We start from the raw sequence: 13926 nt of genomic DNA on the forward strand, positions 1-13926 counted from the left end.
CACTTTCCCCACGTGTCTAACGATGGAATCCCCCATGACCAGAGCCTCAACCCTACCCACCTCATTTGATCCCCTCCCCTCCTGGTCAGCCCTATCTTTCCTGATAGCTGCAGAAGCTACTTCCTCCTCCCTTTTCTCCTTCCCATGACCCTGTTCCACCTGTCTTTTCCTACCATCTACTCTACATTTCCCTTTCCTACCTTTTCCCTTCCTCCTACTTCCACGCATCTCAGCAACAGTTCCCTGTCCCTCATCTTCCCTCTGTTGTTCTACCTGGAGTGACTCGTACCGATTTCGCACAGACACCTGTCCTGAATTCTGATCCTGAATAGAGCCCTTGGCCTGCAATCTCCTTCCCCTTAGAACATTAGACCACCTGTCTTCTTCAACTCCTCCCTTTCCTTCCCCTCCCTCTTGTACACCTACTGTAACCTGTACATTGTTTGAGGGAGTCCTATCTTCCTTCCCGTCTTCTGTGAGAATCCTAATTATCTCCCTCAAACTTTCCAACTCCTCCCTCATATCCCTCAATGCCTCATCACACCCACAATAAGTACACTCGCGCTCCTTAGCCATTCTTTACGGGGGGAAAATTTTAAATTAAAAAATAAAATAACTTATTTGCAAAAAAATAAATGAACGGAGGGATATATTGTCTGGGATAGTACACAACAATAAGGTAATTAATATACGACTACACTACAATACTACTTAGTCGTGCTCTATTATTTTTTTAATTTTTTTTATCCTACAACCCCTAACAGGATAAAAGCTGCTGTTAATTACTGAATATCGAAAGTAATACACAAGAACTACACAATTCCAAACTGCAATTAAGCCTATCCTAATTTCAACAATATTTTAGTAAGAGTTTCTACGGATACCTCTACCACACCAGTACTACACAAATATTTTACCGAGCAGAATGGAATGTGCCACGATCTTTAGCATCAAATATCAGTGCAAGATTATTTATATCCATTCATTCAAACAACTTATCCCCATTTTCATCATTTCTGTCATGTCCCCAAGAAGTATGATGGCTGTTAAAATCACCAAGTATTATACAATGGTGACAGGATCTGGCCAGCAGACCATTGGAGGCTTATAGACGTTTATGATGGTAACATCCTGTATCTTATTGGAAGCTGAGAAGATATTCTGACGTGTATCAGATGACAAGACTGTATAGTCTTCAATATCACTCTTAATATAGATAGCAATACCATATTTTGGGTGATGTAGTTCTGTTACAATCTTGTATCCCGGAATTTTGCCCCTATTAGACAGCTGAATATCATCTTCTGTGTGGGTTTCTTGCAGTGCCAATACATCTACTGATTGTTCCTCGAGTATTGTGGATAGATATTCACACTTAGCTCTACTAATGCCCTCAATGTTAAGCTGACAAATAGTTAATTGAGGGCCAAGGGTCCAAATACTGAATGGGTGCACTGATAAATGATGAGAGTACATTATATGCAGCTGTTCAAAAGACTCTTGAATGTAACCGTCCTAAATTCTCTAATAATATTTAGTGAGGACTTATGATTGGTCGGGCAGGGAACAAAATATTCAAGGCTGGTGCGCATCAGATAATACAGTTTCAAGGTTGCAAGGCCAGTACTGCTGCTAAGAATGTGGCATGGGTCTCTGTCTCAAGGAGTGCTTTGAATACCAAACTAAATTACTAAGGTAATACAAAACAATCATGTAATTATCTGCTAGTTTTTTTTTTTTTTTTTTTTTTTGCTAGCTGCTTTCCGTCGCACCAACGCAGATAGGTCTTATGGCGAGTAATTGAAGGCCCCCCCGGAAGAAGGGTCTAAGCCACATTTTTCAGCAAGTTGAGTTTTTTGCGGAATAAGGGTCTATATCATCTCAGGTTATTGCATGCGAACTATAATAGTCATAACTTTAACAGAAATAGGTCATTTATCTGTTAAAAAACTTCTTTGCCTGGAAGAAGGGTCATGCCACTCATTCAAGATGGCTGCCAGTGTGTCGAATGTTTCGTCCAACGAGTTAAAAAACTTGAATAAAACCAGAAAATCTAAGATAAATATGGATAACTGGAAGGATAATGAACGTAAAAGGAAACGAAATAGGGGTGAGGCTTATACAACAATGAAAGGAGTTATAAAAGAAGCAAAAACGAGGCCACAACAGGTGAGTGGAATAAGGGTCTATAATAAATGGGTTATGTTGTGCTAAGGACGGTCCTTAGAATAAATTTGGTCATTGTTACATAATGCATTATCCAACCATTCATTTACTTATCATTACGGTAAAATGGTATAGACCGAGCTCAATAGCTGCAGTCGCTTAAGTGCGGCCAGTATCCAGTAATCGAGAGATAGAGAGTTCAAACCCCACTGCCGCCAGCCCTGAAGATGGTTTTCCGTGGTTTCCCATTTTCACACCAGGCAAATACTGATGCTGTAACTTAATTAAGGCCAAGGCTGCTTCCTTCCCATTCCTAGGCCTTTCCTATTCCATCGTCGCCACAAGACCTACCTGTGTCGGTGCGATGTAAAGCAAATAACAAAAAAAAAATGGTATAGGTATAACATTATAATAATTTTCTGCTTCTTCGTTGCTTCAGGGCCGTGTGTATGATCCAGAGTTCTGTAAGAAGAATGGGTGTATTCAGCTCACTGACTGTGAAAAGGAGGAGTAGTGTATAGAATACTATACCATGGACCTTAATGAGCAGTCTTTGTTTCTTGTGAATAAGTGCCTCAAAATCTCTGAACCGAAAAGGAGGTGTAATCAGAGAACAGATGCCACTTCACGTCGCAAACCTTCTTTTGAATACCACGTTCCAGTAAAAGGTAGTGACAGTAGTTCACTGCAGGTATGTAAAATAACTTTTTCAGACATGTTTAGTCTGTCTGTCCAGAGTTCTGACTTCAAAGACGCGAAATGTTGGTCAGAGACCCTAAATTCAAGGTTACTGAAGCAATGTGACTGAAGTTTTCTGAAGATGACTCCACACCTCTGTTTATGCGAAGATGCCACAATTTGATTGCTCCTCGGGAAAGATATACCTTAGTTAAAGGTGCCAAGAACAGATGGAATCAGCCACTATTCCTGCCTCAAGAATTGCCACAACTCTACGGCTCAACACTGCCCATTAAGAAAGAAAAAAGAATGACCTACTGAAGATTTGTGACAATATGTCTCAAGAATTCAGAGGATTCTATAGTGATTTGAAGTGATTCATCTCGCAATAAATAACACTGTATTAAACGGTGAAAATGTGGTTTAGACCCTTATTCCATGATTTCAAAATGAGAAAGTGCTTTTTTACTACATTAATGAGGCTTATTTGTGATCATTCGGTTTTCAAGTGGTCCTTAAGCATTCTGATTTATTTCAAAATATATATTTTTCATTTTTTTCATTATTCAGACATTTTTTCTGTTTCCTGAACAATTTAGTTTTGTGGTATAGACCCTTATTCCGGGGGGACCTTCAATTATCTGCATGTACATAGTTTTGCCATAAGGAATTCCAAATTTCATGAATATCGGGCTATTCATATACTTGTAGAAATGTTTTAAGTGAATCAATATATTTAATTCACCTGTAGTTGAAATATCCTCCGGCTGCGGATGTAGGAAGCTCTTTAAATGGCTGCAATGTTGAGGGGTTAAGTCAATTTGAGGGATTAGAGCTCTCTATCCAGCTTCATCTCCACTTATTATTTCCAAATCTAAACAATTTTCATACACACTTCTTAGAATTAGGCCCTAATCTAGTTTTGTTTAGGAGCTGCTGGGAAATCTTCTGATTTCTAAAGAGCTTTACTCTGGGTCCAATTTTTAGAATAAGGATATGTGGAGGCAAATCATTAATTCCAAGGATTTCAAGAATTATGTAGGAAATTGAAGTAGTTAGCTTTCAACTTCAGTATTAATCTGTTGACGTTAGAGTATGGTATTGTACTACTGGGTATAAGCCCAATGACTTTCAAATTAATTAAGAATGGAAACTTCTGAGAAAATGATGACATCTTTTTCAGAAGTTAATGTTTTGCAATAAATTTCAATTGCAATGTCATCATGTGCTAAAATTTTGGCTGGTAGCTCAATAACATTTGATCCGTCACCATCTACAGAAGGGTAGTCGCTGTTAAAGATTTCTTGCAAAAATCTGCGAATTCCATTTTTTTATGGTTTTGCCCACAGATTTTTATGTAAGAGGCATGTTTTGAAGAAGGGTCAAAGAATTTAATACAATTATAAATAAAGAATTGTTTGGCGATAAGCATGTGGTAAAACAGGTAAAACCTTCATGAAATCTCCCTCAAGAACAATAATTTTCCCACCAGAAGGAATGGAATGTCATTACCTGTACCTATGATATATTTTAAAAGATGATTCACCCATATTAATGAATGAGTATTTGCCATTGGGACTTTATCCCATATTGAGCCGTGCTAATCGAATATCATCAGCTGCTTTGGTATTTAATTTTAATCCAGACACCAAACTCTCATTTATATTTAGAGGAATTTTGAATGTAATGTGCACTGTTTAATGACTGGGCAGCAAAGCAGTAGCTCTTCTTGTCCACGAAGTACAGCTGACCAAGAAGAGGTATGACTGCGTGTGCATGCCTACCACCTTCCACCTGCCTTATCTTTTTATTGTGCTACCTGCTCAGTGATCTCATGATTCAGGCAGCCTTGAAGTACTGGCGAGCACATTGGCCAATCAGAATGCTGCATTATTCTTTAATAATTTAAAAATATATGGCAAGTAATTTTTATGTTTTTAAAGACACTCTGCAAATCTACTGGCCAAGAGCTTTCATTCAAATGCTTTACGATGTCAATCAGCTCAGCCGTTCTCTTAAACTCGTGGTCACAACAATTAGCCTAGTGTTTTAAATATATAATTATTATTGAGCATCAGGATATGTAGTAGGGTGCCCACATGCCAAGAAGGAGTTGATTTAGCCTGGCCCCCAAAATATTCATGAAAAGAAATAATTAGAACTCTGATATTGCCAGTATATATATGAATTTAAACACATATAATACAAATAAACACAAGTAATAAAAATTATTACCTGCTTTCAATAAAGTTGGCTGCAAAGTCAGCATACGCTGAAGCCACGCTGGACAGTAACACAGGCTGATGGACTATCTTTCTGTCTCTGTACAGAGGTAATGCCAAATCTTGAAAACATCTTGATGTGTCTCCAGTGTAGACACTATTTTCTGTAAAGAAAAAAAAAACAGATAAATTAAATCTCATAAAATGGAACTTACTTATAAACATAAATCACAAAGTAACGCAAAATATGAAAAAAATAATCTGAAGAGAGAAGAAGATTACGAGCAAAATATACCACATATCTTAGATAAATTTGAGATCAATGATCATACTGTGACTGGTCTACTTTATAGCTTGAAGTTTTGTTAACTGGGAAACATACTATAAATGAGAAAAAAGTGTGTTCAGAAGATTATGAAATCTTCACCTCCTCTTTTCGTTTCTCTCTCCTCCAATGCACACCTGTCATTTTGTTTCTTCCAGTTCACTGCCCTATCTTTCTAAATCTACTCTTTTTTAATTATTTATGGTACAGCCTGTATCCGTTGGCTGTCATCTCAATGCTTGTTTATAGCTGTGAGCCCAAACCAACCAGGAAGGTGACAAACAACTCTCTCTGCTGCTATCCATCTGTTTGAATAAGAATGTTACAGACTTGAAGAAGCCAAAAGCTCCACCAATCCAATATAATTTGAACGGATGCATGCTTCATGCAAGGATCAGCCTGTTCAGTTACCACAAATACTGTATATACATAGACTGAACTGATAATGAAGGGGATTGTTAATGCAGAAACTGCAAACAAGTAACACTGATTATGGCTAAACAGAGCATGTTAACTGAAAAAGCTGGTGTTTTGAAATGCGTTTATATGTCTTTACCCCCTTATTGTTCCAGAGTCTTAAGGGTGTGTGTATGGCGAATGTCAGTGTAGTGTACCTAGTAAGTGGTGGCACAAGCAGATTACGTGCTCCACTTCAGAGTTCTGTGTATTGAGTGTAGAACTTCTAGTAATATATAGAAAGATAGGGGCATGAAAAATCAAACCAAACCAAACCCCATGGCACTACAGGCCTTGAAGGGCCTTGGCCTACCAAGCGACCGCTGCTCAGCCCAAAGACCTGCAGATTGCGAGGTGTCGTGCGGTCAGCACGATGAATCCTCTCGGCCATTATTCTTGGCTTTCAAGACTGAGGGGCATGAAAAGGAACATATAATAGGGTAAACAAAATGACAGATCAATTCAGGAAGAGGAAGGAACAAAAAGAGGAAACAAGGACAAACGTGAAAGCACAAAATGACAAGAACAATCTCCACATCTTCATACACTACTAACTTCCAATAGGTTCTCTCCTAATCAATCCCAGTTTTACAACATCCACATTTTCTCAGCCCCCATCACAGGAACTCGTTTCTGCTTTCCAGCTTTATCAGGAGGACGGATATCAACACTCATTGAGGGTCATCTTGACAGATCTTCAGTACTGGTGTGGGATCATTCTGTATATGACTTGATTTGCATTTTTTTAATACTTTCCATTATTTATATTTTTCATCATTTGTCTTTGTCTACTTTTTCTCTTGCTTTCTCTTCCACATTGACCTGTCATTGCATTAATCCTATTATACGTTCCTACTGTCATGTTCCTGAATATGTACATCACAAACATGGGGTCATACTGGAATGTATGTAGGTTGAAAATCTGTCGTCTGAGAAGCATGTATGATGGCTAATGAAATTAGAGTATGGTTCCAGTGTATGGGTCCCACACATTCCCCACACTCAGCACTCAATACTTCAATGATCTTTCCTAATCCGCCTCCCAACAAACTTTAACAATATTAATAGGAGACAAGAGCTTGATATAGCACCAAATAAAAGCATATTCGAGGGGGGTGTAAATAGTCTCTTAAAGATAAGTTGATGTGAAGGGATTATACCGTCATCTTGACCCACGACAACTTGGCTATGAACATAGACATTCTCATGGTTTTCGATTTGGACAGTTGTTATTAGTAGGCTGTGTACCTGATCGTGTTATATTTTGTTATGTTTGCTATATTTTATTATGAAAGTTTACATTTGTTAATTACTCTGATGACAGTGCAAGTGAAATTTGCTCAGTGTAGCTGTATCTTGTGCTTCGTGAATAAGTAAATAAATAAACTTTGGGCTGGAAAGACTTGGGAGTGTGTTGGCCCCATGGTGTAGGGATAGTGTGCCTGTCTCTTACTTCTTACCCAGAGGCCTTGGGTACGATTCCTGGCCACGTCAGGGATTTTTACCTGGATTTGAGGACTGGTTCATGATCCACTCAGCCTACATGATTACAATTGAGGGAAGCGGAGGTAGGTGGAACATTGCATGCCGATGTTAATGTGGAAGAGGGGTTGTTTGGAGGAGCAAGTGTAGATTTAGTTTTTGGTGAGACAAGGGGAGTTTTTAATTCAAAGGATTTAAATACTCGTGGGATTCTATTATGGTTTGGGTAGTCCGTTTTTAATAACTTAGGTGTTAAAGTATATAGGGGACTTCTAACTTCCATGTCGTCATTGAGATTTCGAACCTTATTATATGTCTTGTCCAGAAAAATATATAATATATATATTAATATTTAATATTGTATATGTATTATATTCTCTAATTCATTTAAAAGTTTACCTTTGCTTGTATTCCTGATTATCTCACCAAATACTAAACCTACACTTGCTCCTCCACACAACCCCCTATGCTTCAGCCACACATAGGATGTACTGAATCATACGTCAGGGATTCTCAGTATTTCGTCAACAAGATGTCAACCATAACCTTTCAACCTAATGCAATTTTGGTGAGTTTCGATGTGGAGTCCTTGTTCACAAAAGAGCCGACTGACTCGGTCATGTCTCTCATTTAACACCTGTTCCCTGAGGACATTACTAAGCTATTTTTCCACTGCATGACTTCCAGCTATTTCTAGTGGGGTGGGAATTTTTATGAACAGATGGACGGAGTGGCTATGGGAAGTCCACTTTCGCCTGTAGTGGCTAATTTCTTTATGGAGCATTTTGAGGAGGAGGCTATTGCTTCGGCGCCCATCAAACCTATGATACGGTGGAGGTATGTTGATGGTGCATTTGTGGTCTGAACAGAAGGTCCTGAGAAACTTCATCTATTTCTAAACCACCTAAATCAGCAACATCCTTCAATAAAATTCACTATGGAGATGGAGTCGGATGGATGCCTTCCTTTCTTGGATGTTCTAGTAAGAAAGAAACCGGGCGACTCCTTAGGACATACCATCTATCGTAAGCCTACCCACACAAATTGCTATCTTCATGCAGATTCTCACCACCATCCAGCACAAAAACAAAGCATTCTCACAACACTTGCCAAGAGGGCAAGATGAATTTGTGAGCCATCAAATATCCAGGTGGAGATGGACATGCTCAAAGTGGCGTTCAAGGGTAATGGTTACAGTGATTTGCAGATTCATAGAGCCCTGCATCCCAGAGAAACGACCAAGCAAAGCTCACAGAAGAAAGAAGTGAAGGGGACTGCCTACTTGCCTTACATTCACAACACCACAGATCGAATTGCCAAGGTCCTCTGCATACACAATATAAAAACCATGTTTGGCACTGCCACTAAAATTGCTCACAGTCTGAGTAAAACCAAGGAAAAATTGTCCCCACTTTTACAACCTGGGGTATGCGAAATTCCCTGTACTTGGAGTAAGGTATACATCGGTCAAATATGCCGGTCCATTGGTACCCGTATCAAGGAACATGAACGTAATATTCATCTGAACCAACCAGACAAATCGGCAATAGCTGAGCAGTTCTATCATCGGGTCATGATGTCATGTTCCAAGATGCTTGAGCTCTTACCCACACTAGACACTACAGGTCCAGGATTACACGGGAAGCTGTGGAAATACGTAGAAATCCTAACAATTTCAACAGGGATACTGGCTATCAATTAAGTAATACCTGGTTGCCAGCCATTAAGAATTTACATAGGTAGTTCCCTTCCCTGTCCCTTCACTATTGTTATTTCGTCTCAGTGTTTTCCAAATTCATACGATCCTCATTGCCAGATGTTTCATTCGAGGCTTGTGTCAATGTCATATGTTACATACTCATATTATGTGAACCTCTTAGACTGATTCTGATGGTTCGATCAGCTTCCGCTTCGAACGCTAGCGCTCTGCCACGTCTGGGAAGCCATCTGGTGGTGAATGAACGTACCATTTCCACTTCTATTATAACGTCTAAATTTAAAGAGTCATTGTTTAAGAAGCCTTTCTCGTGGACAGTCAATATTTTCTTCTGATGACGCAGAGCACAGTTCTCTGTGAAACGTAAAGAATTTCACCTTATTTTCTTGACACGGCATAAGCCCAAACGCCTATACAGTATCATGTCTATAAGTACGGGCTGTGAAAGCATCAATGGCAACAATAACAATAATGTTATTTGTTTTATGGTTCACTAACTACTTTTACGATTTTTGGAGAGACCAAAGTGCCAGAACATTTTTCTGCAGATGTTCCATTATGTGCTAGTAAATCTCCCAGAATGAAGCTGACGTATTTGAGCACCTTCAAATACCACTGGACTGTGCAGGGGCTGAGAAGGCCAGTGCTCTGCCATGTGAGGAGCCTTTTATCGTAATGACTTCAAGGAATATTGCTTGGATACTGTTGCTGAAACGGCTTTGCTGACAGTGTGTTACCCTCGCAACGAGGACAGACACTACACTGCCATCTTCATCCAAAACTACCTACAGGAGAAACCAGAAGGAACAGAACAACCTAGGTCCCAAAAACCACAGGTGGTCAATAATTCATCAATATAGAAGTCATTGACTTAATCAAATAGCTAGAAAATATTGCATGGAACCTCAAAGCAGTAAAATGTAGAAAAGCAACAGGACTAGCTAACTGCCTGAGGAGGAGCCTCAGCTGGACAACTCATGAAGCATGGCTGTTCACACAAACTCAGAACATGGTTATCAGCAACAAATAAATGAAGAAGCTGTTGAACCAGAGAACCAATTTTCAACAGAGAAATGTCTGAACTAATTCCAGCAGTCCAAAGAACAAAGAGCCATGTTCTCTGAGAACCAAAGCTGAACTGAAGTATTTTTTCTGTTAGAACTAATATACATGCTGCTGTGTAACTAGCTGGTTCAGAAAGTTGGCTGAAAGAGAAATTTAAAAATGCAGTACTTGCAGATGAATGTTTACAACTGTCAATATGCTGTGGTGAAAGTTTGACCCATCTCAGGTATGTGGACATTAGAGAAAAGTAAGTCCTGCAGCAAGTAGGTGAACAAATAAAGGCACTTGGTAACCTCTACGTTCAGTAGTCCTTCACACTCCAATATTAGATATTCACCATTTGTTAGATGAAGCTGAATCCCATTGAAACCTTTTGCTACTGTGATCTACGATCATCTGTGATCTTCTGACCAAGTTTTATATTGTAGCCATGGACCTTTTAACTTGAACTTCAGAGTTGAATGTGGAATCACCATGCACTTGGTTCTTGAAGCATCAGTCTTCATTCCAAATCTCTGACTGATGTCACTGCATGGAGTACAGATTGAATTCCATGTGATCATAAAATTCTATTATCTTGATCATCATTCCATTTAATTTTACACCCATTCTTATATCTGTTAATGCCCCTGCCACTGAAAGTTCTTAAAATAGAACTGGTGAGAGAGGATATCCATGTCTTACAATCAAATTTGTTTTACCCTCTTCCAGCAACGCAACTGCAGATTCTCATTTGTAAAGTTTCTAGATGAGTGAGATGATCTATTCCAAGTAGAGGGAATAATTTGTGCTCGGATATTGCATTAAATTCTGTTTGATAATCAATGAAGAAGGTGTATAATCCTTAAAAACATTTAAGCTCTTTAGGCTTGTACAATCGTTAAATTACTAGCGTTTTGCCCCAGTGTAGCAGTGGGCTCATCAGTTGGATTGATACACCTATCCAAGGCGCTGGCGGCTAGTGCACTGTTGAAACACCACTACAAGCCTCTTATGAGGACAATGCAGTGACGGTGCACTCTAGGAAGCATGTGCCTCCACCTGTATAAATGCCTATCTTTGGCCTTTATCTTTACAAAGGTGAAAAAATGAGTGTATCCTCCTAATTCAATAGATCATATATTCCATCATTAGATGGAGTAATCAAATTCAAACATGTTTTGGCTTGTTTGAGCCATCTTCAGTGAAAAATGGGGGGGGGGGGGTAAAAAATGCCAAAAAACATAATGAAGGAACAAATGAAAAAACCAAAAGAGCACCTAGACGGAAATAAAATTAGCATAATATACAATATTTACATCATCATATGGAACAAAAAACAACTCACTGTGACAAAATTCAGTGAAACAGGGGTTAATACAAAACATAAGTGAAAACCGCCAATGGTCGGTCGGTCGGTCGGTCGGTCGGTCGGTCGGTCGGTCGGTCGGTCGGTCGGTCGGTCGGTCGGTCGGTCGGTCAGTCGGTTGGTTGGTTGGTTGGTTGCTTGGTTGCTTGGTTGGTGACAAAGAGATTAGAAATACATTGTACAATGTCTGAATATCAGACTTGAGTAATATGAACTGAAATCACACAAAAGACTCTTCCTTTATACATATGTCCTGAAGACTTAGCAGTCTTAATTCTTGAGGTTCTTTTTCTGTTTGTTTATATCGATCTGGTCTAATAGGCTTGTACTGGGAGGAACGCAAGGCTCGGACAGTTTCTACCGAGAAATCGAAAAACCAAAGAATTGATTAAAGTTATCCAATGTGGTCTCAAGAGAAGAAGAAGTCTTATTTTTCAGGAATGTGTGGATTTTGTTGGACAGTCTGATTGGGGCCATTGTATCTAATTGTTTCAGGAGTTGAATTATTTGCATGCACACTGTATATATGAGATTTTGGGGATTTGTTTGTAGATTTCTGCATTGCGTTTAGAGTAACATACTCCATCTTTGATTCTAGGTCCTGAATATTTTCTCATGAGTTTTCATCATTTAACTTCTAATTGCTACGTTAACATTTTGCGTTAGAGTTAGAGTGTCTATTTTAAAAGAGTACTGTTAAAAAATGTTGCTAGGTGGCTATCGTCTAACAAACCTGGCCACTCTGCATAGTTTTGCATCACATGCCATTGCAGCTAAATCACAGCTGAATATCTGCTACGTAGACATTTAGAAAGCTTTTGATTCTGTAGACCATACTCTGTTGCTCCACAAACTCTCCGAACGATTTAATATACATGGCAGTTTCCTGACCCTTCTTGCTGGCTTCCTACACAACCGTTGGCAAAGTGGCAATATCAGCCACTTCATCCTCATGGTTACCAGTCACCTCCGGTGTCCCACAAAGCAGTACTCTTGGCCCCTTGCTGTTTTCCTTGTTTATGGATGATCTGCCATCCAAACTCAATGAAACAGTGAATATCCTACTTTTTGATGACGACTGCAAGATATTTAGGGAGATCAGGAATCCAGCAGATGCAGCTCTGCTATGGTCCTCACTTAATGCCCTCCTGAACTGGAGCCGTCTTGGAAACTTATCCCCAATCCACAAAAATGCAGCTTCATGACCATAACATTATGTAAATCTGCTCTGCCGACATCATATTACCTACTCGACAAGCCCTTCACTGTAGTTTCGCAACAGTGTGACCAAGGTGTAATATTCGATACAAAATTACAATTTAAGACCCACATAGAAACATATACTACCAATGCCACGAAATTACTAGGCATTCTCTACTGCTTCAGAGACATTTCTGACCCCATTGCTCTTCGTCACTTCTTCCTCACGATCATTCAACCTTCTTAAACTACTGCTCTCCGATTTGGACAACAGCCTCCCCCTCCAATACTAACCAGTTAGACAGAGCAGTGTCCTTCTTTGCTGCAATTGTAAGGAACAGAAACCCCAAGCTCAGAAATCTGTCTACGCATCAGATAGTAAGGCAATAAATGTGTCACCGCTGCACATCAGGCGACAGGTAGCTGACCTGAGTTTCCTCCAAGGGGTTTTAAATGGGCATTACCGCTCGGAACATCTTGTCTCACTCTTCTCTCTTCGTGTTCCTTCCCGCTCCACCAGAACCAAAAACCTTCTCCACATTCCCCACACTCAGCACTCAGTACTTCAATGATCTTTCCTAATCCACATCCCAACAAACTTTAACAATATTAATAGGAGACAAGAGCTTGATATAGCATCAAATAAAAGCATATTCGAGGGGAGTGAAAATAGTCTCTTAAAGATAAGTTGATGTGAAGGGATTATACCGTCATCTTGACCCACGACAACTTGGCTATGAACATAGACATTCTCATGGTTTTCGATTTGGACAGTTGTTATTAGTAGGCTGTATACCCGATCGTGTTATATTTTGTTATGTTTGCTATATTTTATTATGAAAGTTTACATTTGTTAATTAGTCTGATGACAGAGCAAGTGAAATTTGCTCAGTGTAGCTGTATCTTGTGCTTCGTGAATAAGTAAATAAATAAACTTTGGGCTGGAAAGACTTGGGAGTGTGTTGGCTCCATGGTGTAGGGATAGTGTGCCTGTCTCTTACTTCTTACCCAGAGGCCTTGGGTACGATTCCTGGCCACGTCAGGGATTTTTACCTGGATTTGAGGGCTGGTTCAAGATCCACTCAGCCTACGTGATTACAATTGAGGATCTGTCTGATGGTGAGATAGTGGCCTCGGTCTGAAAAGCCAAGAATAATAGCCGAGAGGATTCATTGTGCCAACCACATGATACCTCATAATCTGCAGGCCTTTGGGCTGAGCAGTAGTCACTTGATAGGCCATGGCCGTCGAGCCTGTTGTGCCACGG

The 13926-nt window shown here is 39.6% G+C and overlaps 1 protein-coding gene across 3 annotated transcripts in view; it reads right to left on the reverse strand.

The window, feature by feature from the left end:
* Positions 1–13926, reverse strand: part of LOC136876359 (arylsulfatase G) — a 387207-nt gene that overhangs the window by 41105 nt on the left and 332176 nt on the right. For all 3 annotated transcript variants that reach the window (XM_068228390.1, XM_068228391.1, XM_068228389.1), the window contains one exon: positions 5080–5230. In XM_068228390.1, the coding sequence (XP_068084491.1) occupies positions 5080–5230 (151 nt within the window). The remainder of the gene's footprint in view (positions 1–5079; positions 5231–13926) is intronic.

Source organism: Anabrus simplex, chromosome 6 (assembly GCF_040414725.1).
Source record: "Anabrus simplex isolate iqAnaSimp1 chromosome 6, ASM4041472v1, whole genome shotgun sequence".
NCBI classification, from domain to species: domain Eukaryota; kingdom Metazoa; phylum Arthropoda; class Insecta; order Orthoptera; family Tettigoniidae; genus Anabrus; species Anabrus simplex.